Here is a 27272-nt window from a genome sequence, read left to right as displayed (position 1 = left end):
AGGGAGGGGGAGAGAGGGGAAGGGGGAAGAGACAGAAAGAGAGAGAGAGAGAATATGAGTGGGAGAGGAGCAGAGAGCCGGTATCGCAAGCAGTCTCCACACTTGCAGCGCAGAGCCCAATGCGGGGCTCGAACCCATGAACTACAGATCATGACCTGAGCTGAAACCAAGGGTTGGACACTTAACCAACGGGGCCACCCAGGTGCCCCCAAAGGGTGATTTTCAAAGGTAAAATTACAAATGAGAAGTGGTGGTAAAGACGATGAAACGCTGAGTCAGTGCAATGAGAAGAATGAGTGAATGAGGTGGCCCGCGGAGTAGGAAGACAGGAAAGCAGATTACCGCCAAGGGCCAGGAAGTCAGGGTTAGAAACACGAGGGAAAGCAACACAAAGGAAGTCTCCCGGCTACAGCCCTGCTCAGGGGCTGTCATCATACCATCTGATGACTTGTTTGTATGCAGTGAAAATCTCCATTTTTGTTATGTTTATCCTTTTAAATGGCATGATGTGTTCCTCATCCTTGTGGCTACTTTCATTCGTAACCACGAGTTTTGTTATTAATTGCAAGTCCGTGACTTTGTCCTAATCTTGCTGATAAAACATTTGAAATTTGACTTAACTTTCTTACCTTAAAATTTAAGAAATAGATCCATTATAGAATCAACCTCAACCAATATCAACATATTCATTAAACAGACATTCTGGAGAAAAACTGTCAACAATAGTAAATGACAACAAAATAAAATCAAACGGTACATAGTACCAGAAAATAAAAACTCTACATAAAAGTTTCATAACATTAAAATATTCCTGAGGTAGTGTCTAACTGAGGCTTGCCTTCCATTTGGTGGTGTGACAGCTGATCTAATCAATATGATTATAACTCTGTTGTTTTAAAAATTATAATAACAGATAAGCAGTTTTTTCCAACAAACTCTTAAGAGTTCTTATCCATTTTTATTTTAATGACTTTCTTTTGAGAACTGAATGAAACTGTGGGTCCTTTTCCCAGAACAGACACAAAAATGCACACGAACACTGTGTTTTCCACATGTAACATCTGTGAGGTCATAAAAAACCTTGACCCGCTAAAGAACCTGGCATTCGGCATGACAGTATTGCTAAAGACCCACTGTGGGGAAAAATACTCATTTTCTCTAATCAAAATATTTCACACTATAGATGCAAGGCATTTCATAAGTATGGCGATGTGGATTTTGTATATGTTTATATCTCCAGGGAAGCAGCACATCCCCAAAGGATGAGTCAAGAGTTGTTCATATTTACAGGTGACCTGTTACTTGCTGACCTCCCCTTCTTATTTATAGCCACATTTCTGAATCTTACTTGCTTGTAACACAAGACACCTATGTGAAATGGTGAAAATATACTGATTTAGGAATTTTGTCTGGAAGCATCTTTGAGCTTGCCGAGTAGACACCATGAGCAAAGCTCACCCTCCCGAGTTGAAATATCTATGGGCAAGAAATTATCATTGAAACTAAATGGTGGCAGACACGTCCACGGAATATGGCAGGGGTTTGATCCCTCTATGAACCTTGTGATAGATCAATGTGTGGAGATGGCAACAGAACAATATTGGAATGGTGGTAATTCGAGGAAATAGTATCCTCATGTTACAAGTCTTGGAAGGAGTATAAACAATGGGTGTTTCCTGGAAGAAATCGACTGCTTCCACGTGCCCCATCTCCCTAGCACCTATTTCACTACAATATAAAAATCAGGTCGTGCGTTTTCATGTTGAACTTTTTTGTTAAATAAACATTTTTTAATAGTCAAAAAAGAAAATATACTGATTTAAAGTTACAAGATAGGTGTTCAGACTTAGCAGGATCTTAAAGCATTTAACCTATGCCCTTAATTTATTGTCTACACAAAGAAAAGTTAATCCAATTTCACAAAACTTTGGTGAGTCCTGGGCAAAGGTTCCGTTTCCTCCTCTATTTAGTGATAACAGTAATAGTACCCATTTGGAAGGATTATAAAGTTAAATAAGTTATTATATGTAAAGTACACAGCACAGAGTAAATGCTCAATAATCAGCTATTGCGAATGTGCTTCGTATCATGCTAGGTGTTGGACAAAACAGCTGTCTTGCAGGGTGATAAGCGATGCGTAAGCTGTTGAAGTAGAAAGCGTGTTCAACGGTAGCCCCTCTTTCCGTTTCTGTTGATAGAAAGAGGGAACTAGGGCACACATAAGTTAGTAACATGCCGAGTGGAAGCCCGGAGAGGCTATCCATCCCCTCACCTCCACAACTGAAGAACTCACTCTGCCCCCAAGCTCTTGGGGTCAGTGGCTGACAAAGTGTTGGTCGAGTCCCTCTGTAGGATTTGCGCTGACATGAAGAGAGCTGCCGCATCCAAGGTCACACCCCTCCCTAGGGCACTGTGGATCCAGTGACTGAAGGACACAGGGATATGAAGGCCAAGCCCTTTGCCCCAATTCAAGGACAGTTTGAAGGGCCATCCTGGTCCCAGAGTTCCCTGGGATGAGCTGGAGCTTCCTAAGCAACTGAAATGCAATTCAACATCTCGCTCTGCCCAATCCTGTTTTTTTCACTCCCTAAAAGTATTGATCACGAGAATACTCCTGCACACAAATCTGTCTCAGAGTCTGCTGCCTAGGGAAATGACTTATGCCACTTGCCCAAAGTCAAAAAGCTAATGAGAGATCAAAATGGGATTTACTACAGACGTGCCAGCATAATTCCACAATTATAAAATGAGCAAGAAGAGACGTGACCAAATGAAAGAATGAACCAAAGACCTACAGGCAACATTATAAACACCACCCTGAAACGTCCTAATAATGTCTTTGTGGATCAAAATACAAATGAAGAATGATCTCTGTTTGAGTTAGCTTTTTGGAATGAGACAGTCCATCCCTACATGAAATGAAAAAGGAGAAGGTGATGAAGGTGAATTTCCTGGGATGCTATTTCACTTCAGAAGGAGAGATTAACTGGACCAAAAGGGGCTTTAACGACAGAATAGTCCTGCCCTTTATTTTAAACGAGAGGAAACTGCAACCCAGATCAAGGGCACGAGGAAAGAGTGGCCTAGTCTAGGCCTCTTCATTTCCAGAGTCCTTCAGCTTTGTCTTCAATATGCAATTTGGACATTTTATGTGAAGTGTAACTCCCACAAATGATTCAGGTATATTCAAATAGAAGTATGAAATGCATTATAAAACTAAGCATGACTTTTGAATTTGGTGTCAGTGTCATTCTTCCCTCCTATCAATGTGGATAATTGGGATAATGATAAGTTTTCACAGAACAGAATGGCTTTTCAAGGAAGGTTAGAATTCACTATCTATACCTCTAGGTGCATTAGCAATTAAAGTTCATCAAATATTGTATCTTAATGGCCTTATCTCAAAATGAGGATAATAATGATTATCTCATTCAATAGGTTGCCATGAGGACTAAATATTTAATGGTTGCAATGCATTCTAAATGCCACATAAACAAATAACATAGCAATACATATAGCAACTTCCAGCAGGCTAACATTACAACAGGTTATTATTATATATAACTGACCAAAAAAGAGGCCAAGAAAGACACAAGAACATTTAGACATCTGACTGTTTCCAATCATGGGAGCAAGATTTAAACTGATATTTTATAATTATTAAAATAGGGCAGCCATAATAAGTGAGGAAAATATCAAGGATATTTTACACATTTTAAACTGGTTCTAATAAGTACCTTTTCATTTATACATATATTTCTTGCTGGCTAGAAAGCTCTCAGAATCTCTACTATTTCAATAAAATAATCAATAGTATTATATGCTAAGAAGCATTATCTTTTGCTCTTCCCACACTTGGTCCTTTACTCAAAATGCTCGAGGAATGAACTTGACTCTAAAACACTTAAATAGTTTCAATGTTTGGGGGAATTTTATTTATCTTGCTTCGGAAAGTTGAGGTGGCATCATGCAAAAGTCCCTCCACGTAGCACATCCCAAGGTTTCCATCCTGTCAGAAATAGGGTTTGGGACCCCATGACGCGTCATTCACCTCCTTGTCTCCTAACAAACCCAAAGAGCAGAACACAGAGCCCCTACTCTTCTTTTATCAATTACCAAGGCTTCTTTGAAAAATCTCTATTTCTCTTCTAGCACAGCTTTTTAAATTCCTGCTTTTCTCCTAACCTACTTCCTCTTTTTCTAGTTATAGTAGACACAATTTGCAAGTGAAATTATTACAGTTAAGAGAGAATACAGAAACAATATCAGAATTTTGCATAAAGATAAATCGTGATTTGAAAAGGGATAACAGTACTAGTCTGGATAAGTGAGATAATATGATGTAGCCTAATCTGCCCAGCAACCAGCCAACAGCTTGGGTGGAATTAGTCAGCAACGCATTAATTTATGATGTTCCTACATTTATGTACAGATACTTCTAGTGAGCTATGTGAAAATTCCTGAGAGACAGCATTTGTGTTCATTTTCCTTGCAGGAAAATACAAAATAAGAAAGAATACGGTTAAGATACTGTACAAAACATGTTGAACTAAATCAATTAGTCTTCATAATAAGTAACCCCTTGAAATGAAAGCATCATAAGACTTATCAAGGAATAGATTTAAAAGCACAAATAGTTTTAAGATAGAGTTAGTTTAAAGCATTGATTTTTGGATGCTAAATATGCAAATGAACATGTTCCTTAAAACTGTGAGGGAGAAATTTTCTCTCTTTAAGGAAAAGAATTGAGGATGCAGGATTTCTGATTTTTCAAGGAAAGTCTGTCATGTATTTTTTTAAAATGGATATCAAATAGTTATGGTAAATATTCAATTGAATATACTGAATATATTTACAAGAACAGTATTTCATTTTTCAATGTCCATATTCACAACAGTCTCTAAATTACATCTTCTGCAAATGTTTAAACTTATTATTGAAAAGTTTTAGCTGTTAACAGAGAACCGTACGAGCAATCAGACATTTCTTGATCCTCGCTAGAGAGATGGTGAGCAAAAATTTGAAAACCAGCCAACTAAATCAGGCCAAAGTTTCATTAACCTCTAATATAGTCTAATGCCAAGATTCTAAGAAACTATATACACAAATCCTAGGGTGTCTGGAGTGGAGAAGTGAGCCTAACTCTAGGGCCTTTGGTAGAGTGGGAGATTTGAGCAGGGAACGTGCAGAACTTGGGAAAAGATAAAGCTACTAGGGGTGAGAGGGAAGGGCCGCAGCCGGCAGGCCTTGGCAGGAGAGGGAGAGCCGGTGTGCACAGGTGGCAAATGCAGAGCGCATGGGTTTTCGGGTCACGAGACATTTGAGTTCAAGTTTAGATTTTACCACATTTTGGCTGAGCGACTTTGAAGAAGGCTTGATTTCTCTTTCAAAGTTCAAATGAGGGGAGAGAAAACTTTTTAAATTAAAAAGTAACAGCACGCGTTAGCCAGGTCAGTGGTTAAGCCCTTTGCATCTAGGAGCCATTAAACAGTAGCACTTTGCGTAATGGTCAACGGCACAAGCTCTGGACCCAACAGATTGTGCTGGAACAAAAACTGCCATTTCCTAGAGGTGTGATCTCAGCCAGGGTAAGTAAACCCCTCTGTGCCCAATTAGCCTTATGTGTAAAACAGAGATAACTGAAGTACCCACTTTATAGGGTTATTATGAAGATTAAGTGAGTTAATGTATGTAAAAGAGCTTAAAATCATGTTCAAAGAATTAGTTGCTTTATTACTGTTGGTGGTGGAACTGTTATCATTAATCTCTGATGCTCAATGTCAAATAGAGATCAGGAGGTTACCAACCACTAATAAGTATTTGTTGTACCAGGAATCTAGAAAAAAAGGAGGGGGGTGACATGCGGAGACAGGCAGCTAAATCTACAGGAGGGTTTTAATTATAAAAGCTACTAATATGGCTCCATGGTTTCACAGCAAAAGTATGTGACAATGATCCAGTGAAGTTTTCTGCTGTCATAACTAACAAAGTAACATAGATATTTCTCCCTTGCTTAAAAGCCAAAACCCCCAAAACACACTGTAATTTGTTCTATAAAGAATACCTTGTGATATATTCAGTAGGATTATATTTGGTCCTTACGATAACACGATTTGTTACAAATTATTTTGCAATATGATAGGTAAGGACCCTACCTAAAGGAGTTCCAACACTGAAGTACCAAAAGACATTACAAAATATCCTTACTTGTTATTAACATACACAGAACGCAAGTTAGCAGGAGGACACAGGCCCTTTGAGCTCTGAATGTAACTAATCCACCCCCACTCCTGACTTTTCAAACCACATTCAGGACTTGTTGTATAGTTTTACAGAAATTGTTTTAGAAATTAGAAGTCGGGACTAAAATCTTGACCAAAATGTGAGAACACAAAGATCAGAAATGTGCTTTTTAAGAAAAGCATTTTTAAGACCATGGTTTAATTTTTTTTTTTTTTTAAAGTTTGGTAACCAAAACCAAAGGGTAATGTGCCAAACAGATCATACTGCTTTCTAACTTCATGTCAGCATTCTGTTTGAGCTAAAACCCGGGATATATTCTGAGGTTCTGTTAACAAATAATGTGAACTGAAAGCAACAGATCAGCGTTAGGAATTTTAAAACTTACAAGTGTGTCTGGCCAGTGAGTAGTTGGATCCACCACTAGTCAAGCCAAATCCCTCAGGAATCTGGCTAGAGCTTCGCGGTCTGGTCAACAATTTGGGAGGTTCAATTTCAGCACCAAATTCAGCTCCTATGACTCCTAGTAAAACAATAGCAGTAGCTTGCTTCCGTCTTTCCTCATAAGATGTGGAAATCTTTTTCATTTGTGGGATACTTGATAGGCAACCTGAAAACCCAAACAGAAGTTAAAACACTATCAATACACAAAGCATATAATTAAAAAAAAAATAAATTCAAGATTACTCTTTCAAGAAAGAACAGTCTTTTTACAAATGGCACTGAGATGTCTGGGTATCCACATGCTAAAGAATGAATCTGGGCTTCCATTTCTCTCTATACAAAAAAATCAATTAAAAAAAAATCAACTCAAAATAGGTTCACAGTACTAAATATAAGAGTTAAAATAAGAGAACTTGAAGAAGAATATAGATATACCTTTATGATCTGGGGGTAGGCAATGCTTTCTTAGATATGATACCAAAAGCACAAGTAATTTTAAAAACTTCTTTAATTGGACTTCACCAGTATTACAAACCTTTGCACTTAAGACGACAAAATCAACCGAGTAAAAAGACAACACACAGACTGAGAGAAAACACTGTCAATCAGATATCTATAAAGGATTTTGTCTAGAATATATGAGAAACTCTTACATCTCAATAATAAAAAAGTACAACTTTTAAAATGGGTACACAATTGGAATAGATATTTCTCCAAAGATATATAAAGGGCCAAAATGCATATCAAAGAAGCTTAACATCACTGGTCATTAGGAAAATGCAAGTCAAAACCACGAGGAGATATCACTTCACATCCACTAGAAGGGCTGTGATAAAAAGGATTATAAAATGTGCTGTCGAGTATGGACGGAAAATGAGTATGCATTGCAGGTGGAAATGTAAAAAGGTTCTACTACTTTAGAAAATAGTTTGGCAGTTACTTGTCCAGTTTGGCTTTCTATTTCCTCTTGAGTCATTTCTGATAGCTTGTGGTTTTAAAGGAATTATCTATCTAACTTAGGTTTTTAAATTTATTAAAGTTATTTACAGTACTATCATGAAAATATTTGTTATATCATTGCTATGGATCCATTTAAATATTATTTGTGCCTTCTCTAATATTACTTTTCATGCCTTTCTTGATCAGTATTGCTAGAAATTTATATTTTACCAGACTTTCAAAAAATATTTCAGTTTTGATCTTATTATTTCGTTTCTATTTCACCAACTTCTGTTATTTTTACTATTTCTCCTACTGTATGTTTTCTCTCTGTTCTCTTTGTTTCTAGGTTCTTTTTTAAGTAAACTCTATGCCCAACGTGGGGCTTGAACTCACAACCCCAAGATCAAGAGTGGCATGCTCTACCAACTGAGCCAGCCAGGAGCCCTTCTTTTGTTTCTAGGTTCTTAGGGTAAACACAACTCACTTATTTCCACAATCTTTTATTACAGTTAACAATGCCAGTCACAGAGTTAATATCTATTCTTCTTCTCCTTTAATAACAACTTTGATTTGAACTGAGTAGTAACCTACTCACATCCTTTCAAGGTCCTTTCAAGAACTGACAAAGCCATAGCCTCACTCCTGGCTTTAAGCTGTACTCATGATATATGTTAAGTCCTCTTTAGCTCACAGGAGCCAAAAGCCCGCTTCTGGGAAGTAGCTAAGGGTATTAGCCCAGATCACTTCTATTTTATTACTTGTCCACAAGGGTATCTATCTTTCTGGAGACTAGTTATGTCTCTTTGGTTTGCTGTTTGTATATTTTATCTCTCACAGCTATATATTTGGTACAGAGAAATTTAAAAAGCGAACTTCTGGAGACATCTTCATTGGAGGTCAGCCTTCTACTCTCTCTAGTCATCCATCCAGCCCCTTTTAATACTTCACTCTCTATATTACTTAAATCAATATAGAAGAGGGCCCTCAGAGCTCAGAACGCTAAGAAATTAGCAGCAGGGACCTCTAAGTGCTTTTAGATGTTTTATTTTGTCTCTTCATTTACTCTGTCATTCTATGCTAAATGAAGGTAAGGCAAGGGAATGACAATGGGAGAGGCTAAAGGGGTACCAAATCAAGAGAGACTTGTGCATGGCAAGCTGAAGACTTTTAACTTTTGTTTAATGGAAAGCTATTGGAACAATTTTGCATAAGGTGGTGATATCAGATTTATTCACTGTTAGAAAGACCATGAGAGTGGCGATAGAAAGGTAGATTATGAGGTAAAACAAGACTGGTGTCCAGTAGAACTAAAAGAAGACTCATGCAACGATCAGGTGAAAAACAGTACCAGTGGTGGTAGAAATCCATTCATTCCATCAGTTACTCAGTCATTCAACATATAAGAATCGAAGGTCTGATGTATTCATGGTATTATACTGGAAGTGAACAGGGATGAGAAAAGCAAAATCCCTGTCCTCTTTGAACTTAAAGGCTACTAAATAAGAATTAGAAATAGGTTACAGAATCAATGAGAACACTATGAACTGAGAGAACAGTCTGTGTGAGAACCTCAAGCATGAAGTAATTTGTTGACTTCCAACTCAAAGACAGGTAATCAGGTTGGAAGCCTAAGAGCCAAGAGAAAGATAGAAAACAGGCAAGAGAGGCAGGCACGGGCTAGACCACAGATGGCACCATAGACCATATTCACATTTCAACCTTTATCCTATAAAAAGTGAGAAGATACTCAAGGTGAGATTTAAGCCACAGAGTAACATAATTAGATTTAGGGGATTAGAAGGATATTGTAGAAACCAAAGTGAGATTACGATTGGTTTGGTCTTGGGGCACCTGGGTGGCTCAGTCACTTGAGCATCAGACTTTGGCTCAGGTCATAATCTCAAGGTTCGTGGGTTCAAGCCCTGTGTCGACAGCATGGAGCCTGCTTGGGATTCTCTGTCTCCCTCTTTCTCACTGCCAGCCCCCACCCCACCCCGTGCCTGCTCTCCCTCTCTAAAAAATAAAATGTTAAGAAAAAATTTTAAAAAAGATTGGTTTGGTCTTTGGGAAGTTGATAGAAACACTGCAAGCTTTAGATGTCATGCCTTAAGTTCTTTTAAGAATCTAACTAAAATAATTATCAAAATTAACTAATTAAAAAAATTAAAACAAAAAGTAACAAATTTAGTCAAAAATAGTAAAAATTTAAGCAAAAATTAACACAAAAGTAAAACAAAGAAATCCTTTTAAGATAAGTAGATATGGCTTCTCCAGAAGCTTAATAAAAACAAACAAAACACCTAGGGCACAAAGCTTTTAAGTAGAAATTTTAAATTGCATTTATTTAACTGTGCTCAAAGGCAGAATAGAAGTGGGCAAGCAGACCTGGGTGAGGCTAAGAAAAGGAAATGGTAGGATATTACAAAGAATTTAGTAGTTAGAAAGGAGTAATTCCATAAGAGGGTGGCATTAAAGTACTTAAAAAAAAAAACACTAAGAAAACTAAAATGGAAACATCAAAGAGTGGTTACTATTTATTTGGAAAATAAAAGTTTGGTACAATGGAGTACCAAAAAAAAAGATTCGTGGTTGCCACTATAGTCTCTAAGATTCTGCATATCACAGCTTAATGTTTAAAAAAAGGAGGTGTTTGGGTGGCTCAGTGGGTTAAGTTTCTGACTTCAGCTCAGGTTATGATCTCAGGGATCATGTGTTTGAGCCCCAAACTGGGCTCTGGGCTCGCAGCTCTCAGCACAGAGCCTGCTTCAGATCCTCTGTCTCCCTCTCTCTCTCTCTGCCCCTCCCCTGCACATTCTCTCTCTCTCTCTCTGTCAAAAATAAACATTAAAAAAAAGATAGTTCTGAAAATTTGTCATTAGTTGTCATGTAGTATACAGAAAGACAAAATCCAGTATGAGTCCACAGAGAATACACTGATCTTTAAAAATATTCTAAATCTTCTATATAAAATTTTAGTTATTATTCATCTCCCTAATTCATTTTTTATAGCATATTTAAGGATATTCCTCCAATGTTATAAAATTACTCCGTCACTTCTAAAGTCATAAATATTTCATGAATTCACATTTCTTATAAAAAGCCTCAATTAAAATGTTCAAAAATATTTAAGTAACATTCAGAAATATCTTCTGATACCATTCTACGTAACTCTCTCTCTTCGTGTTCTTTTCCGAGTTTATTAAAGGTACAGAAACATTAGTAAGAGTGTTAATGTGTACGTGCAATCAGAGATTCCAAGTATGCCACTGGTCTGTCACAGTTGTAATAACTGAAGTGGGGGAAAAACCTAAAAGGTTAGCCATACGAAGAAGAAACAAAATCAATAACCACTGCCTCCGTGTTTAGGAGGATGAAAATGAACCCAAATTCTAGGGAAAGTGATATGTAACAGTTTGATCATCTAGATATCAGAACGTGCATTTAAAGCCAACTTTATTTGAGTACAGGGACAGACATGGGAGTAAGAGCTCTGTGCAACTGCATCTAGATGCATGTAGTGTATATTTCACTATTTCCATAGCAGTCTTGAAACAGGAAGCAAATCAAGCTCCCCTCCCCCCACGACGCAGCAAGAGCATGCTCCATAACAATAGTTCAAAGGAAAGCTCTATTCTGCAGTTGCACTGATTGTTCTGTCAGCTGACCTCTGCAGAAGGGAATTGCTAACCGCTGCCTTGCTCCTTAGCTGACAAATGAATGATCGCAGCTCCATCTATTTTCACTATGGCCGCCTCTAGCCCAGGTGCTCAGACAGAGAGCCCGGTGTGACATCTTAGATCAAGATGAATTGGCACAAACTCCTGATCCAAGATTGTTTTATACCATTTAATTTAGTTTCTTCCCCTGCTTGGATGAGCACAGCTCTGGTTATGGATTTCTATTCTAATGTACTGAAGCAGGCCCTGAAAGAAGCCAATGAAGCAGCTGCTGGAGCAGGGGACTGCAGGGATACTGATCAATAGGCAAGGCATTGACCCCAGCCGTTCAGCCTCTGCAACGGCCACTGCTTGAAGGGGGAAGGGGGGCGGGGGGCAGAAGCACACATGGGCTGCTTCCAGTAGGAAATTAAACAACAGGGGCATTTGGAGAGCTCCGCCTCTAGCCCTGGTCCCCCACCTTCCCTCTGTTCCTTTTGTTTAATTACCTCAATCTTGTCTTAACTCCCACTTCTCGGGAAGGAATTAAGACTTTAGGGAAGTTTATAATGTACGTTAAAACAACCATTTGTAAATTTTATCCTGAAGCTAATAGAAAGGATCATAACAGGTGCTCTCTGCTAAGTGGCCAAAATATGAAATCTTAATTAGCTGTCAAGTATATCACTTGGTGTAATTTAAAGTTCAGCATGTGCACAGGCTCATAAGAACACTGTCCAACTGGTTATTAATACTACTGACGCTGAAATTCTATGCTATCTAATTTTTATCAGTATCCAGGTCTGAACACATCATAGCTCTTTGTTAACAAGGAGTAAGAGGAAGAAAAGGGATCCCCTAAAAGAGACACTGACTGATTAGTGACTGTATGAAGTACGGCTGCCCATCCCTACTACTATTCCAACAGTAACATACCCCAGTTTCTGATTCTTTAAATTTTTAGATTTGAAGACATTTAAAATTATTGGCTTTGCCTGGGTTTGCTCTTAAATAACACAAGACAATATGCAATTAGCTGAAATGTTTTCCTATAAGTGATCATCAAATGGGAGATTTTGAAATATTAAAAGTAAAATAATTCTATAAAAGTAGACCTTTCTACAGTTTCATTTGTCTCATGAAAATTTGGTATTTTTTCACAGAGACATGCCTCCATTTAATCATGCTAAAGGGTGACATGGAGATCCATTTTCTTGACAGGACGGTTGATCACCCTATCACAGTAAGAAAATTAATACCTTCGACTGGCCCTGTGTGGAAAACAGAAGCTGCATGCGGTGGGAAAGGACATAAATGTTCTACATTTTAAGTTGCAAACAGAATAGTTATTCTGTGCAAAAATAATATGTTTCTTCATTATTGGGTTACTTTAAACAAAATATGAGCCTTTGATTTTATTAAAACAACCGTTTAATTCATACAGTGTTCCTCAAAAGTACATAATTGTCTTTAGATTTAGCATAATTGACTCTAGATTTACGCGAACAGGAGTAAACACTTTACTTACAGCTTAACTAGAACACAGGTAAAATATTTGAGAAGTTTAAGCTATTTAAAGGGCTGTGAGATATTGATTACCTCATTTAAAAAGCAGTCAGAGAGTGCAACCAAGAGGTCAAGATAAATTTACCAGTTTGAAGCACTTTACTAAATAACTCTAAAGATCATGTTAATTGGCTTTGTGCAGTTCCAGGGTAAAATTAATTTTATCCTAGCTTACAATAAAAGGATTAAAAGACATATTAAGTTCTGCAGTTTTAACTGGAATAGGAATCAATGGATTTGAATTAGGGCGAACAGCGGTTTTACGAGACGAAGTGCCAGCAGATCCTTCATATCTGCTATTAGCCCTCTATTGATGGGGCTCTGTTATTGTATTAGGTATTAAGCCTCGGATAAGACGATACTACCCGTTTACTACTCTGAGAATACGGCCTAAGAACTGTGAGAATTGACCCGGAAAAACTGTTCTCCAAAATTTAATTCTTTGTTTAGGATCGAGCATCAGAATGCTTTCCACAGAGGATGGACATATGTTTGATATTTAAAATTCTAGCCAAAATTAATGACGTAATGTGGTTGAATTCAATCGTAATTCACTTCAAGACCATAATTATCCTTAAAACTGTATCACAAACATATCTTTAAGGTTTTTTAAAACAGAGCGTTGCATTCGGATTGGTTTAGCTCACTAATTTTACGGCAGAAATTTCTCTGGCACGTGACAGAGTCCAAGTGACATTCGCAATGACATCAATGTTTTCTGAATTTGGTATAAATTTCAATATACTCTAAAACATCCCTTTGGAAATTCAGAAACACCGATTTATTCATGATAAATGATGGCAATAAAATTTTAAATGTTTTTCTTTACCCTTTCCATATTTAATACATTTTAGAATTGTACGCATAGAAAAATAAATGGCTTTTACTACATATTGCCTCGGAGAACCAAAAAACCTTGTATTTAGTAAGACTGCATACTAATAAATATCTGGGACTTTGTAGGATTCTATTTGAATGATCAGAAAAGAGTATGTGGCAAGATCTCACAGCGAAAACTAAATGGCATCATGTCAAGACTGTTTAATATACTAAGCTGGATTAAGCTAGAAAATAGTCTCTATCATGATCCCTTACACCTTTGTTTTATTTGCCATAAAGCATATTCAGTGATATCATGTTTTGATTAATTATTAAAGAACAAAGTAGTTTTAATAAAGTGAACTTTATTAATACTGGCAATCTTGAGAACAGAGAAACTCAGAATTAAGACGTGATTTACTATTTACCAAGTCTGCACATGGCTAGAATGGTCTTAGCATATGGATCAAATGTTAGTTAAACTACAAAAGATTTCTATTTTCGGACCAGTGAAATATTCTTCCAAATCTTCATTTTTATCTCATTTCTCTCTTCTCAATCCCAAGGATACTTTACATGTGATGTGGCATTATCAACTGATACTATGAAAAATCTATAAGATTGTATATTAAGATGAATTTAGTATGACAGTGAACGCTGTCCAATCAAAATATATTTTAAAACATGCCTTAACATAAACAGAAGAACCTAAAAGAAGCTAGGTCTTCAAAAGCAAGTTGAGTTCAAACTGTTTTTCAGGTGTACTTTAAACAAAATAACTTCAACTTTCTCCTATTATCAAAATTGATAAATGTGGTTGCCTAATGGAATATTATTTTTAAGATATGCCTTTTTAATCATTATATGGTGCTAATCAAATATGCTGACTTTACATATACATACGCACATTAAGAATATATAATCATATGGGGACGCCCGGGCAGCTCAGTCAGTTAAGCGTCCCACTCTTGATTTCAGCTCAGGGCATGATCTCAGGGTTTGTGGGTCTGAGCCCCACGTTGGGCTCTGTGCTGACAGCACAGAACCTGCTTGAGATTCTGCCGCTCTCCCTCTCTCTCTGCCCCTCCTTCATGCACACTCTCTCCTTCAAAATAAATAAACAAAAAAAAGAATATATAATTATATGCACATATATAATAGTATATAATAGTCTTAGTGTACCAAGACAGTAAAACTTAAATCTAAGTGAGCTAGAACTGGATTTTTGAGATTTTAAAATGTGTTGTCTATGTTTTAGAATCATAATGAGAACAGTGACCCTCAGTGGAGTTTCCACAGTGCAAACTGTTTCCACATATATTTGGCCCAGACATTTTCTACCACTACCTGCTATTCTTAGAGTTAAGACCAGTAAAGTACAATGCCAGAGAGATATCAACTTTGTAACGGCAATCTTCCAAATAAGCTTTGTTAACAACGGCCAGGGGTTGGGGGGGATGTTTAAAATAAGCAAAACTCTTTTCATATTAATTCATTTTGGAGCCAATTTGTTTTTAAAAGAATTTAAAAGGCTAGTCTTCTTCTAATTAGATTTCAGTTATACGTTATACCCCAATTCTTGGCCAAACACTATAAAGAATTTGTTAAACAGAAACACAAAAAGGCATAGATTGGTGACCATCCAATGTGTGAAAAAGGACTCTCAGACCTCACTCTCTTGGTGGTGAATCTGGGTTTTGTAAATTTACAAGGAGAATTAGTGGGTCTATACCATTGTAAATGTAATTAAGTTTCTTTCCTTCGGCCAAGTGCTTTTGTATGAATACTGCACATTATTTTCATTTGTTGGCACACCTCAGAGCACTGCAAATCCTGCACGTTTTACATAATAAGGCACATAAATGTCGATGATATGGAAAAAAAATTTAAATTGCAGATGGTTGGTGATATGGCCAACATGTGAATTTCGACCTGTGCGCCTGAAGTGAATAAAACAGACCAAGTTTTCTGAAACCTCCAGTCTACCTCCTTGGGAAAAAAGATCAAAATGACAGTCGTGGGGCACTTGAACATTTATTTCAAAATTTTCCCATTATTACCAAACCAGGTGTGTGCACATAGAATGCTTTGAGTATTCACCTCTCACCAACATATTTTAGTTATTCTGTGACCCATCTGTCAGTGTTTTCCTCATACCTACTGGGGGTGAGGGGTATAGATTTGCTCCCCAAATCTATGAGGCCTTCCCTGTTTGGGTTGCTTGTGCATGGTGTCCCCCCCTCCTTTGAAAGCTGAAGTAAACAAACATGCTCTTCATTTGTATGCATGCACGATAGCCCCCTGCTGGAACACCACAGGTTCTGCAAATGCCTATCTCCTGTTGCTGCTGAAGCCATTTTAAAATAATGCCTCTTGCACATATATGTATTATGTGTGTGCATTTGACAAAAATACATCATATCCATTCTCCTCAAAATCAGATAAAACACTCCAAAATGATTTTCTGTTTCAAAGGAAACTTAAAATAATCACTATCATGAGGGTATGCTGATCTATTGATTATTTTGATAATTAGAAACTGTAAGCTTTGAAAGCAACTTGTATTTTCAAGTAATTCTTGTAACAAATTTTTTATTCTTCATAGACAAGTTCCACATCCTTTTCTCTATGATATGCATTATCTTATTTTCCCCCTTATTCTCTACCTAAACATCAACAAGTCAATTTGTTTTTACTTTTAGTGCAAGTACTCTCAGTTTGAGAGAAAACAGAAATTCAAAAATTCCTAAGATCTATGATATCTATGTAGTCAGAAATCTTGTAGTAAATAACTACCAAGAATAATGTTCAAGTGTTGGTTCACTTTACCTCTCAAAGGTCAATCTGAGATAACATGCCAAGTTTTAAAAGCTACAAACTAACATTAAGAACGTTATTAGCTTTTTCATGAAGAAAGATATATTTCAGAAATAGTGGTTAGAGGCTTGCAAAATTACAGAAATCTGAAAACATGGCAAATCATTCTCATAAATTCTCATACAGTTAATGTTCAGAAAAAGACACCTTCTACCAATGAGATACCCCTATAAAAATACCGGAGTAGACATGATGTACTTATTTTAAAAATCAAATGAGACACATGAGGCTTAACATTTGGGAGACTGTTAGGATACATTCTATGACAATTTGACACCTGTACATTACAGCACAGTGAAAAATAAACTGTTATACCTGAGGTCACTGTTGTTCATAAAATAACAAACTATTAATTGGATACACTTAAAAACAATTTTCACCTAGGTATTTATCTTTATCAACTCGATGATACAAAACCAGATCAAAGGGGATAACTGCCTTGTTCTACCTTTGAGAAGTTAACAAGCACATCTGCTCATTTACAAGAAGTTTGTGGAGTATTCATTTTTCTGAGTTACTATACATTTGGTCACAATAATGAAACAATGCTTTGTAATTAAAAGTTACCATTTTTAAAAGGTTAGCATGCAGTAAATTGGAGCATCTAAGGTATTTCTTGCCTTTATTTTTCTTAGATTATGTTATCTCGGATTTTGAAAAATGATCACCTTATTTCACATGTTTTTTTTCATTCTGCTTTCTTCACTACAGGTGAGTTGTTAAGTAGAAATAATGGAGCATAGTCAGGGGTAGCATAATTCCAGTATCTTGGAAATTAATGGCCAGACCTTTGAAGTAACAGCAGATCTGGGAAAAGGTGTGGTGGTTAAGCCCGAAACAAAGTTTTATAGCTAAGATTTTAATAACCAAGTTGACAACAAGCAGAAATACATAAGATCTATCCTTTATATGCATCCTGTGAGCTATTGAAAACTTGATAGAGGTTAACATATGGTACAATTCCTAAAAACTAAACAAATAAAAAAAATTTTAAGGAAAAATATTTTTTAATTTAAAAGGGAAATAGAATGAGAAAAGAAATAAGGAGAAGTAAGAAATTTAAAGGGGAAATAAAAAGATCATAGACAACTTTGACTTGTAATTTATTAATCACATTAATAGACGACCAAGAAAGTACATTAACAGATGACCAAGAAAGTAAAGCTTTGAAAAAGAAAAACAAATAAGTCAAAGTAAACTAAGCATTTGTACTAAAAGTCTAAAAGCCGCTGACGAAACAAACCACAGCCTCAAGCCATTAAGGATACACGCATTATTAGCCTAGAACCTATAGAAAAAGTAGCCCATCTATATAGTCTAAGGAATATGCACATACGTAAAAGACATTTTAGTTCATTTTTCAAGGAGATTTCTAAGTAGCTCCAGAGAACTTAAAAGACAGAAATCTTGAATTTATTAGATAGCTAAACAGGATTTCCGTTTCTGATCTTGTCACATGTTCATGCTGTTATCATTTTTAAGCCACATGTAGAGAGAGGAATTATGTGCCTTTAAAATTATTATACACGTGGGGCGCCTGGGTGGCTCAGTTGGTTTAGCATCCGACTTTGGCTCACGCCATGATCTCACGACCCGTTGTGGGTTTGACCCCACACTGGGCTCTGTGCTGACAGCTCAGAGCCTGGAGCCTGCTTTGGATTCTGTGTCTCCCTCTCTCTCTGTCCCTCCCCCCGTCGTGCTCTGTCTCTCTTTCTCAAAAATAAATAAACATTAAAAGTTTTTTTAAATAGATGAAATTATAATAGAGGGTTTTAAAATTATTTCACATTTCCTCATCTTATGAGGATAACCAGTCTATCAAATTGACTGCAGTTGTTGCTTGGCAAATTTCTTTTTCCCAGACCTTTTTTTTGTTTATATGATTTCTCCTCAAATAAGCATATACATACGGATATTAACATTTACTAATATTCTCTTTCATGTGACTATTTCATATGATTTCCTATTTATTAGTTAATACCATTTATAACTTGAATCTGAGTTGCCTATCTTGTACATATCAAATTGAAACAGTCCTTGAGCCTTGAATTTTTGCATAGCCCTTCCAGTGTTTAAAAAAAGCAAAGTACATACACCTAGAGATACTGGAATTCAGTCATTGATGTGTTACTACTCTGGATTTGGAAAAGCTACTATTCTTGAGATGAACACTAAGAGAAAAATTTAATATTTTAACCTACATATGTATGTAGTCAGATACTCTGGTTTGTAAGATGTCCCACTATTTTCAAAGACTGGTTTTTAAAAAATCTACATGCTAAACACATAATGCTACATGATAAATGCTACATGATAAACACATAATCATTTCCTCCAAATTCTGCCTGAGTAGCTCCAATCATTATTACTCAGGAGTTGTGAAGAGATAGTTTTATAGTCTTCTCGTCTTAATTCATCTTTTATTAAGACTAGAGAGCTACTTTCCTATGTAAAAACCTAGAAAATAAATGAGTATTGATGAAAAATGGACACATACATCCAGGCTGGTTCTTATTCTACTCAACCGCTCTGGGACTTTTTGGCAGAAAAAAAGGGAAAATAAAGTCAAGACACGGTAACAGTTACCGAGAACCCCTGCCACCACTGCCCCCGCAAGCCCGCCGGTGTCAGGGTCACGACATGGCATGGGAGGGCTGAACACAGGCAGATGCAAACTATCCTAAGCAAGAATTTAACACGTGCTTATAATTTTGCTCAAAAAGCTTTCTCTTATTAGCAAAAGAAAAAAAAAAAACTGATTTCTCCAATACTTTATCCAATGTTTTTGATTTCTACAAAACACTCACATAACAAGAAACGGTATTTACTTACGGTTAGAAAGAATGTTAAAGGTAAAACATTCCTCATTTAGAAAACAAAAAACAACAGAAAAACCTGAAGTCCATCTTTTAAATAATCAGAATACCAGGTCCATACAATTCCATCTGCTTACTTAGGGTTCTTCACACACCTACTAATACTATACGTGTTATAATGACCTAATTATGTGCCCACTACAATCTCTCTCCAAACTCTTTCCAAAAAAAGATATACCATTAAGAATTTAAAAGGAGGGGAGAAGGAGGGGCGGAGGAGGGGTGCCTGGGTGGGTGGCTCGGTCAATTAAGCAGCAGACTCTTGATTTCAGCTCAGGTCAAAATCTCACGGTTTGAGAGATTGATCCCTATGTCGGGCTCTGTGCTGACAGCGCAGAGCCTGCTTGGGATTCTCTCTCCTTTTCTCTCTGTCCCTCTCCTGCTCACGCGTATGTGCGTGCTCTCTCTCTCTCTCTCTCTCTCTCTCTCTCAATATAAACAAACGTTTTTTAAAGAAAAGCATTTAAAGGGAAAAGCAAACAAATCAGAAATAAAGTATGTAAAAAATATCTCCTAGGTCTAAGACTAGATGATTGTTAGTGGAGAATTTTGGAACTTTAGAGAAAAAAGGGATCATAGAACACTTCTAACCAAACCAATATGCATATTTTATAGATAAGGAAGATTAAGTAGTTTAAGTGTTCAAGTGACAAGGTGAAGGGCACAAAGAGAGCGGTCACTCATAGCGACATCCCAGATGGATCCCTCGAATCTTCATTGGCCTATGCATCAGTGTACGATGCATAGAAACTAGTTAATATTTGACACCTGCTCCAGGTTAAATCTTTATTAGGTATCTTCAAATCCTGTATAATTACAAATGCTTCGCAAAAGAATAGCAAGCAAATAAAATTTATAATTAGAAAAAAGTCTTAAAATTAAGTTTTGGTCTCTAGTACCTAATAACGTTACACATATTTTCTACTGGGGCTATCTAGAACAAATGTAAAAACCTGGTAGGAAATGTTCTATCAAGCGTATGAAGGAACTAGTGTCAACTGGATTTTATATGGAATATATACATATGAAATATTGAAATATACAAAAAAAATACAAAGTACTAAGCATAAACATTATTACCATCTAGAGACCAAATACTTAAATAAGATATTATCCAGCAGGATAAGAAAATTGGCATGTCACCCACAGAAACATCAACAACTTCCATAGAAGAGAAATTCTTCTAAAATATGAAGGAAGACACCAAATAAAAATATACTTTTAAGTTTTAGTTACCTCTACATAAGCCTCACTATAAGTTAATTTCTACTATAAGCTCACATGCACAAAGGTTTTCCAAACTCACATACTGAACGCCAAATATTGTAAATAAATTCACGATCGCTTCCAAAGTTCACATCGTCATATCAGAGAATAGCTTAGAGTCACCATAAGGGTTAAGACAATCATTTTCTACTGCATACTAGTGCTATTCTAAGCCGATAGTGTGTTTAAATCCACACCAATGAAATCAATACAGCACTGTTCTATTCAAGGTGAGACCAAATAAACCTGTCTGAAGCTTTGAGAAATAGGCTTTGCAGTATACTTTGAGTGCTAAATGCCTTTCAGTCCAGAGATCTGTCATTAAATAATCATTAGCCATCATTCACTCTTCCTAAAAAGCTTAACATCTAAACTTGTTCAGCATCCACTAAAGCATTAGTATAGACTACCAAGTAAGTACTCATTAGCACTTAGGGATGTTTCAACCACTCTGTTTAACCGGGCATTGTCTTATCAAAAATACCCCCAAATATTAAGACATGGTTTCTACTAGTTTAGAGGGCAATTTTTACAAATGATTAGCAAAGAGGACATTAACCTAACGATCAGCCTCTTTTGGATTACGTGGCATAACTCTCGGAGTTATAGTCACCTCTTTCCTGTCTGATCTATCCAAATAAAACCTGATGTCTTTCCTACCATCCAGCATCATATATAATTCAGCATCACATATAAGCCAAATAAAGTCAAGTTAATCACAATAGAGAATTCATGAGGAAGGAATCTTGGCTTTGAGCCTGAATGTATTTTAAAATAATGCTTCTTTTATCAATGCTATTCATATCTCACTTTCAATGTATAATCATCTCAGCTGCTGAATATCTACTATAATGCACTGTGCATTATTTTAGATATCATTAAGTAGAGAGAGAAAGTTAAGATACATTCATCTTCTATTACCTAAAAGATTAAGTAAATAATAATGATCTGTATTTAGTAATGTTATTAGATCATATGCGTAAAGTTGATGGTCAAGTAATTTTCTCTGAACTTATCAGAAGTTAATTCTTGTATGCTATTACACTAATCATCTCAATTTCAAGCTAACATTAATGAAAATGTCATTTCTGAAAGACATTAATTCATTCTTCATTTTTAAAAGCTCAAATAAAAATATATGACCAGATACTTAGGATCTCATCTATAGTTTTACAACTTACCACTTTCAATTTTAATATGGATTTCAACCTAAATGAGAGTCACAATATTATACGGGCATTTTACTGAACTGGATGACATTTGATATATTCCCAGGAATATTTACATAACTAAATACAAAATATAAGTATTCGTTTAGCTATTAGGTACTTTAAAATGCCAAATACACACTGTCTGAATACAAACTGTAATAATTAGAAACTTTTTAGTATTCTAATTATCAGTTCATTCGATCTATGGTGTTTTCACTTTTTTTTTTTTTTTTACCAATACCTCAACATAATGTTTCAATCGCTAAGATATGAACAAGTGTAATATTACTTGGATAATTTGGTAAATGTAATATCATAATATTATATTCCAATTATAAAATATTTCAAGGCTCAGAAATTAAAGAAGATAAGGTAAAACCAAATCTCACCACAGATGGCCAAATTTTCCCTTACATGCTGCACTGGGACATACTTTTAATACACTATGGAATATAAAATGTACATTTCTTTTCACTGGGTAAGGTATATCAACAGTTCTACCAAACATTATCAAATGCAGACACTAAAAACAAAGTAACAGTCTACTAATTTTAAAAATGAGAAAGTTCTTGGGGAAGATGCAAGAAAAATAGTAAAACTAAAATCGATCTACTATGTAAAAGTATCATGTGCAAATAACAAGAGAAAAGGTGGGGGGGGGGGCGGATATCCAAAGTTAGCATGAATGTTGTGCATATAAATTAGTCACACTTTCCTAGAAGAGCCTTCAATCTCCAAAAAATTGAAAATAGCGTTTTGCAATAAATAAATAAAAATCCAAGGCCTTGCAATTATAGTAATTTTGCCAGAAAAATGCAGTATTTTTAAAAAATATATAAAGAATTTGCACTACTAAACTTGACTCTGACCTGGCCCTCCTTGAAACAGGTACATTCTTTCAGAACTTCAGGTAAATTCTCATTTTTTCCATCTACAAAACAGGGCTGGCAAAGTCAGCAAGGCCTGACAAAATGCTTTCATGCCTTTCAGAATCTGCACGAAGAATCTCTTACTGCTAATCTCTGACTGACTGTGGAATCAATATTTCAACACACCATGCCATCTTTCCGAAATTTTAAGTCCTAAGTTTTGTTTTTTAATCACCACAATGGTTGAATTAGTTTAAAACAAGATAGACTTAGTATCTTTATGATCGAATTCAGCCTCTTTGTTTTTAAAGGTAAAAATACAAAAAGGAATTTATTCGCCCTCTGTAACAATACAATTGTTTTGTATACACTAAACAACTACATTATGAAAAAGAAACAAAATGTTGTTTTCAAATAATTTGTGCCTTTAAAGATATGTTAGATTAACCATTAATACAAAAACATGATCAATAAAAGCAATTCATTCTTGACTCTCAAATCTCACTGGGTATAGGTGAAACTTCAATAAAACCAGTACTCTCCTGGATTTTACATTTTGAACCATGATTACTATTTTATTGAAAAGTATACAGGAGTAACACACTATTTTAAATTATAGTCATTTTGAAACTAAGTTGCAACTTATCCTGATTCTTTATGAATAGACTCGGTTCTTATTGGAAATCAATTGGGAGGCAGGTAAAATTAGATAGCCATGGTTACCAGAATATCAATAAGATATAGCAATATCTAATCCTAAGTCTAATGCTAAAATAAAAAGATACTAAAATAAAAAAGACATTTTCTGTAAGAAAATATTTAAGATGCAGAATATCTTTTTAATGCCATTATATAGAACCTGAAATACAAAATAACGAAAAAAAAAATTTTCATTTTTTCCATCAAAATTATCAAAATTAGATTTTACTTTATATGCTTCATTTGAATGCCCTAAAAACAAAAACAACTACGCTAAATTGGAAGGATATGAACTAGGCAATTTAAGCTTTATCACATTTCAAATATTTAATTAACATAGACAACATTAGGTAAATGAGAAAATTTTTAAAAAAATGTTATGAATCTGCCTTGCTGAATTTAAGATTTGACTGTATAAAATTGAGACAAGAAATATAAAATAGAGTTCATCACAAACATATTTACATATCATTGCACAAAGATCCAAAAAAGTCAAACATTACTTGTAAAATATCTTCAAAATACATTACGTGGTGAAACTTAACATTTTTATTAAAGCGCTAAGAGATCAAAAGCTTCACATTAAAATATAAAGCCTACAGAGTTCCGATAGACGTAAACACGATAAATGACAATTGTATAGTGCTTCTGAAAATTGTTTTAGTTTTGCCTCTGAACTTTTCATTATTTGTTAATGCATATTTATATGCAAACTGTGTGGTACTTTCTATACAACTGAATCTACTAAGGCTTTTCTTTTTGAAAAAAGGCTTGACTATGAAGATTATAATATATATTAACATATTAATCATCCATCTCATTTATTTGATAAATATCAATTTTTAAAAAAAAAATACACATGCCTAAAAGGTATAATAATCACGGAAATATTTTTTGAATAAAAGTATTGAAAGAATCTGACAGTGTAGCTGTTAGTGTAATGTAATAGTTTGCATTACACTTGAGGCTATTAAGCATGCATTCCTTATCCTAATTAAATGTTCAAAACGGCTAGATTTAATTTTCATAAGAGAGGCAAATCAATATCATGATACTTGTTTTTCTTACAATCTTTTTCAAAATCCCTAAGCCTATATACTCTGCTTTCCTAAAACGCCAAATACAGACAATCAGTAGCTTCTTGAAATATGCTACCCACAGTCCCGTTCAGAAATGAAAGGCCAATACTATATGGGGGGGGGGGGGGGGGGAATGAAACCACAAGTAAGTAACAGAATTCCAGCAAGCCCCACTGTATCTATCGTACAAGCTCAACACTGGACTGCTCTGCCGCTGGAGCAACCCCAGAGAGAGTTAACCTGGGGTGATAAAAGGCTTGACAAAGCAATTCTGACTGGGCAGCAATGCTAAGTTGTGGGCTAATACAGGAACAGGGGCCCAATCGCTGTCTTTCACCATGCACAATTTACACATGGCTTTATCAATAGCCCTAGTGCTGAATACAGAACACACTCTATTTGGCTTTCAGTCAATTAAGCTTTAAGCTGTCAGCAAACAAGACTTTTAAGTTAATTTTGAATCACCACGAATCAAGTTGAAGGTTGTGAAAGGGCGGCTCACATGCCGGCATGAAAAAAGGCAGTTTAATTGCCTCTGAATAGCTATTATATGCTGCAATTGGCCTATTGAATCTTAGATGATCTATTTATTTATCAAAGTGCAACCATCAAAGATGAGCGAAAGAGCGAATAAGAAGTGTACATTTCCTATTTTGCATAAGAAATTGGCGTGTTTGCAAAGGTATGAGGAATTCAAGTTTAAAACATTTTATTTTTTAATGTAAAAATTTTATGAAATAGAAAATTAGCAACTCAAAGTAGTCAGCATCAAAAAAGAGCAAGTATATTTCTAGGAAAATAAAGATAAACTTTTCTAAAAAAAAACACTTGTCATCACAAAATATTTTCATTTATTATTTGGTATAAAACTGATGATTTAGAATGCAAATATTCCTTTAAACATGTTCATCAAATACAGACAGCCAGAAGAACAATTATAAAATTGAACTGAGTCAGAAATTTTAAAACATCTTAATTTAGAATACTTTAGATTAACTGCATTATTAATTGTATGAAGGGAAAGAACACCAAACGTTGTTTGAATAAAGATTATTTTAATTAGGATTAAGGGTTTCTCAAAACGATATAATCAAATGAAAAGATTATATTCCTAATACTGTATAACCTTTATTTTTAAGAAAGACTGTGGTTGACCACAATCCTAATCAGTTTTTTCCTGAAATTACTTTTTTTCAATTGCATGTACTCTGTTTATTATTATAGGGTTACTCATGAGTGCTGGATACATATATTGATTTTTTTATTAGAAGAGAGCACTGAAGCATTAGGCCAAGGGGGGGAAATGCTCAGATTTTATAAACAGATGTAAACGTAGATCAAATTTAGGGATGGTAAAACTGAACCACTTTGTTTTGGCTGAAATGAGCTACAGTTCTTTTTACATGTTGGTAAATGTACTGAACCATGCATTCATGGTTGATTTACATAGTGAAATCATATGGAGATTAATGGTTATAAAGTATTAATGGTTTATAAGAATTTGTATGGAATATGAGCTAATTTTAGCATTCCCTCAAGGACAGTCACATATTCTTGGAAGCCCGGACCCATCACTCTGTATTTCCAGTCAGCAAAGGCAATGAATGGGTTTGGGGAGGAGTCCTGACTAACATCATTCCAGGAACCACCACATAGTCAGGGGCTGAAATTCAGCGTGAGTGTGGAAACCCTTTCTCCTTCTCTCTTCTCCAGTCCATTATTACACAATACCTTTTTGCATTTATAGTCACAAAATGTTTTATAATCATTCACTAGTTACTCCTAACAAAAATCGATGCTACTAAAACCATAAAGACGTTAATGTAGAAAATGCCTGTATGAATTCTATGAGCAGCAGGAGAAGGAAACGGATTAAGTGTAAGTGCCAGACTTCCCAAGGTAAAACAAAGCAGAAACCATGGAAGGGATACTCTTTCTCTTCACCATTATTAAGCATCGTAAAAAGACTTCTTTATGCTCAATGGTCCTGAATGTTCACTGTGCATCTCCTACTGTATTTTGTGTATTTTACATATCTATATAAGACACAACACGTGTCTTATTTACTTTCATTTACTCCTACACTTTCATTTACTCCTACACTTTCATTTACTCCTACAAACATCCTCCCGTTCAACGTGAGAGGGGAGCACACAGAGAGCAAGACAGCCAACGTTCCCTCCATTTTTGCACAGCTTACATGCAGGGAAGGAAGGCAAACACGCAGACAAGTGGCTACAAATTGCGAAGTGTGATAACGTGAGAGACAAACAAGAGACTGACACAGGAAATAAGGCAGACACCAATCCACCCTAGACAGAGGGCTCAGAGATAAGGAAGCTAAGGCACCGTGCTGGGGGTGCTGGGGTCAGCTGCCCACGTCTCACAGCTGGGAAGTGATGGAGCCAGGGTGCGAACCAGTGTTTTTAACCACCACCTGAAAGAACCAAGAAAAGATCCCCTTTCTTCAAAGATCTCCAGCCACACTTCGTCGGGAAGCGAAGATAAACTAACAAATAACTGAAACGCAAGGGAGAAAGCAATACTTGTCATCAAGCAAGGGCAACCGCTTATAAGAAAGGCACGGACATTCTGAGGGAGCGGACCCCAGCTGGGAGGATGGCATGTCTCCCAGAGGAGGTGCTTCTCAAGGCGGGTCCTCCAAATCCACTTGGATTTGATAAGAAGAAATGGGAGGCACATCAAAAGAATAAGAAACTATAACAGA

At 35.8% G+C, this 27272-nt stretch overlaps 1 protein-coding gene and 1 pseudogene across 5 annotated transcripts in view; one reads left to right on the top strand and one right to left on the bottom strand.

Annotated features, from left to right (window-relative positions):
* The window catches only part of WDR7 (WD repeat domain 7), a 352075-nt gene that overhangs the window by 141811 nt on the left and 182992 nt on the right, over nt 1–27272 (bottom strand). For 4 of the 5 annotated variants that reach the window (XM_019463951.2, XM_053902762.1, XM_053902760.1 and 1 more), the window contains one exon: nt 6629–6850. The exons of the other annotated variant lie outside the window; for it this stretch is intronic. In XM_019463951.2, coding sequence (XP_019319496.2) covers nt 6629–6850 — 222 coding nt within the window. The remainder of the gene's footprint in view (nt 1–6628; nt 6851–27272) is intronic. 5 annotated transcript variants of the gene reach the window in all.
* LOC128777092 (small nuclear ribonucleoprotein G-like) lies at nt 1444–1662 on the top strand (annotated as a pseudogene).

This window comes from Panthera pardus, unplaced genomic scaffold, assembly GCF_024362965.1.
Source record: "Panthera pardus isolate Hobbes unplaced genomic scaffold, ASM2436296v1 HiC_scaffold_15, whole genome shotgun sequence".
Classification (NCBI taxonomy): domain Eukaryota; kingdom Metazoa; phylum Chordata; class Mammalia; order Carnivora; family Felidae; genus Panthera; species Panthera pardus.
Note: the sequence above shows the minus strand (reverse complement) of the source record. Positions and strands in the feature narration are given on the sequence as shown.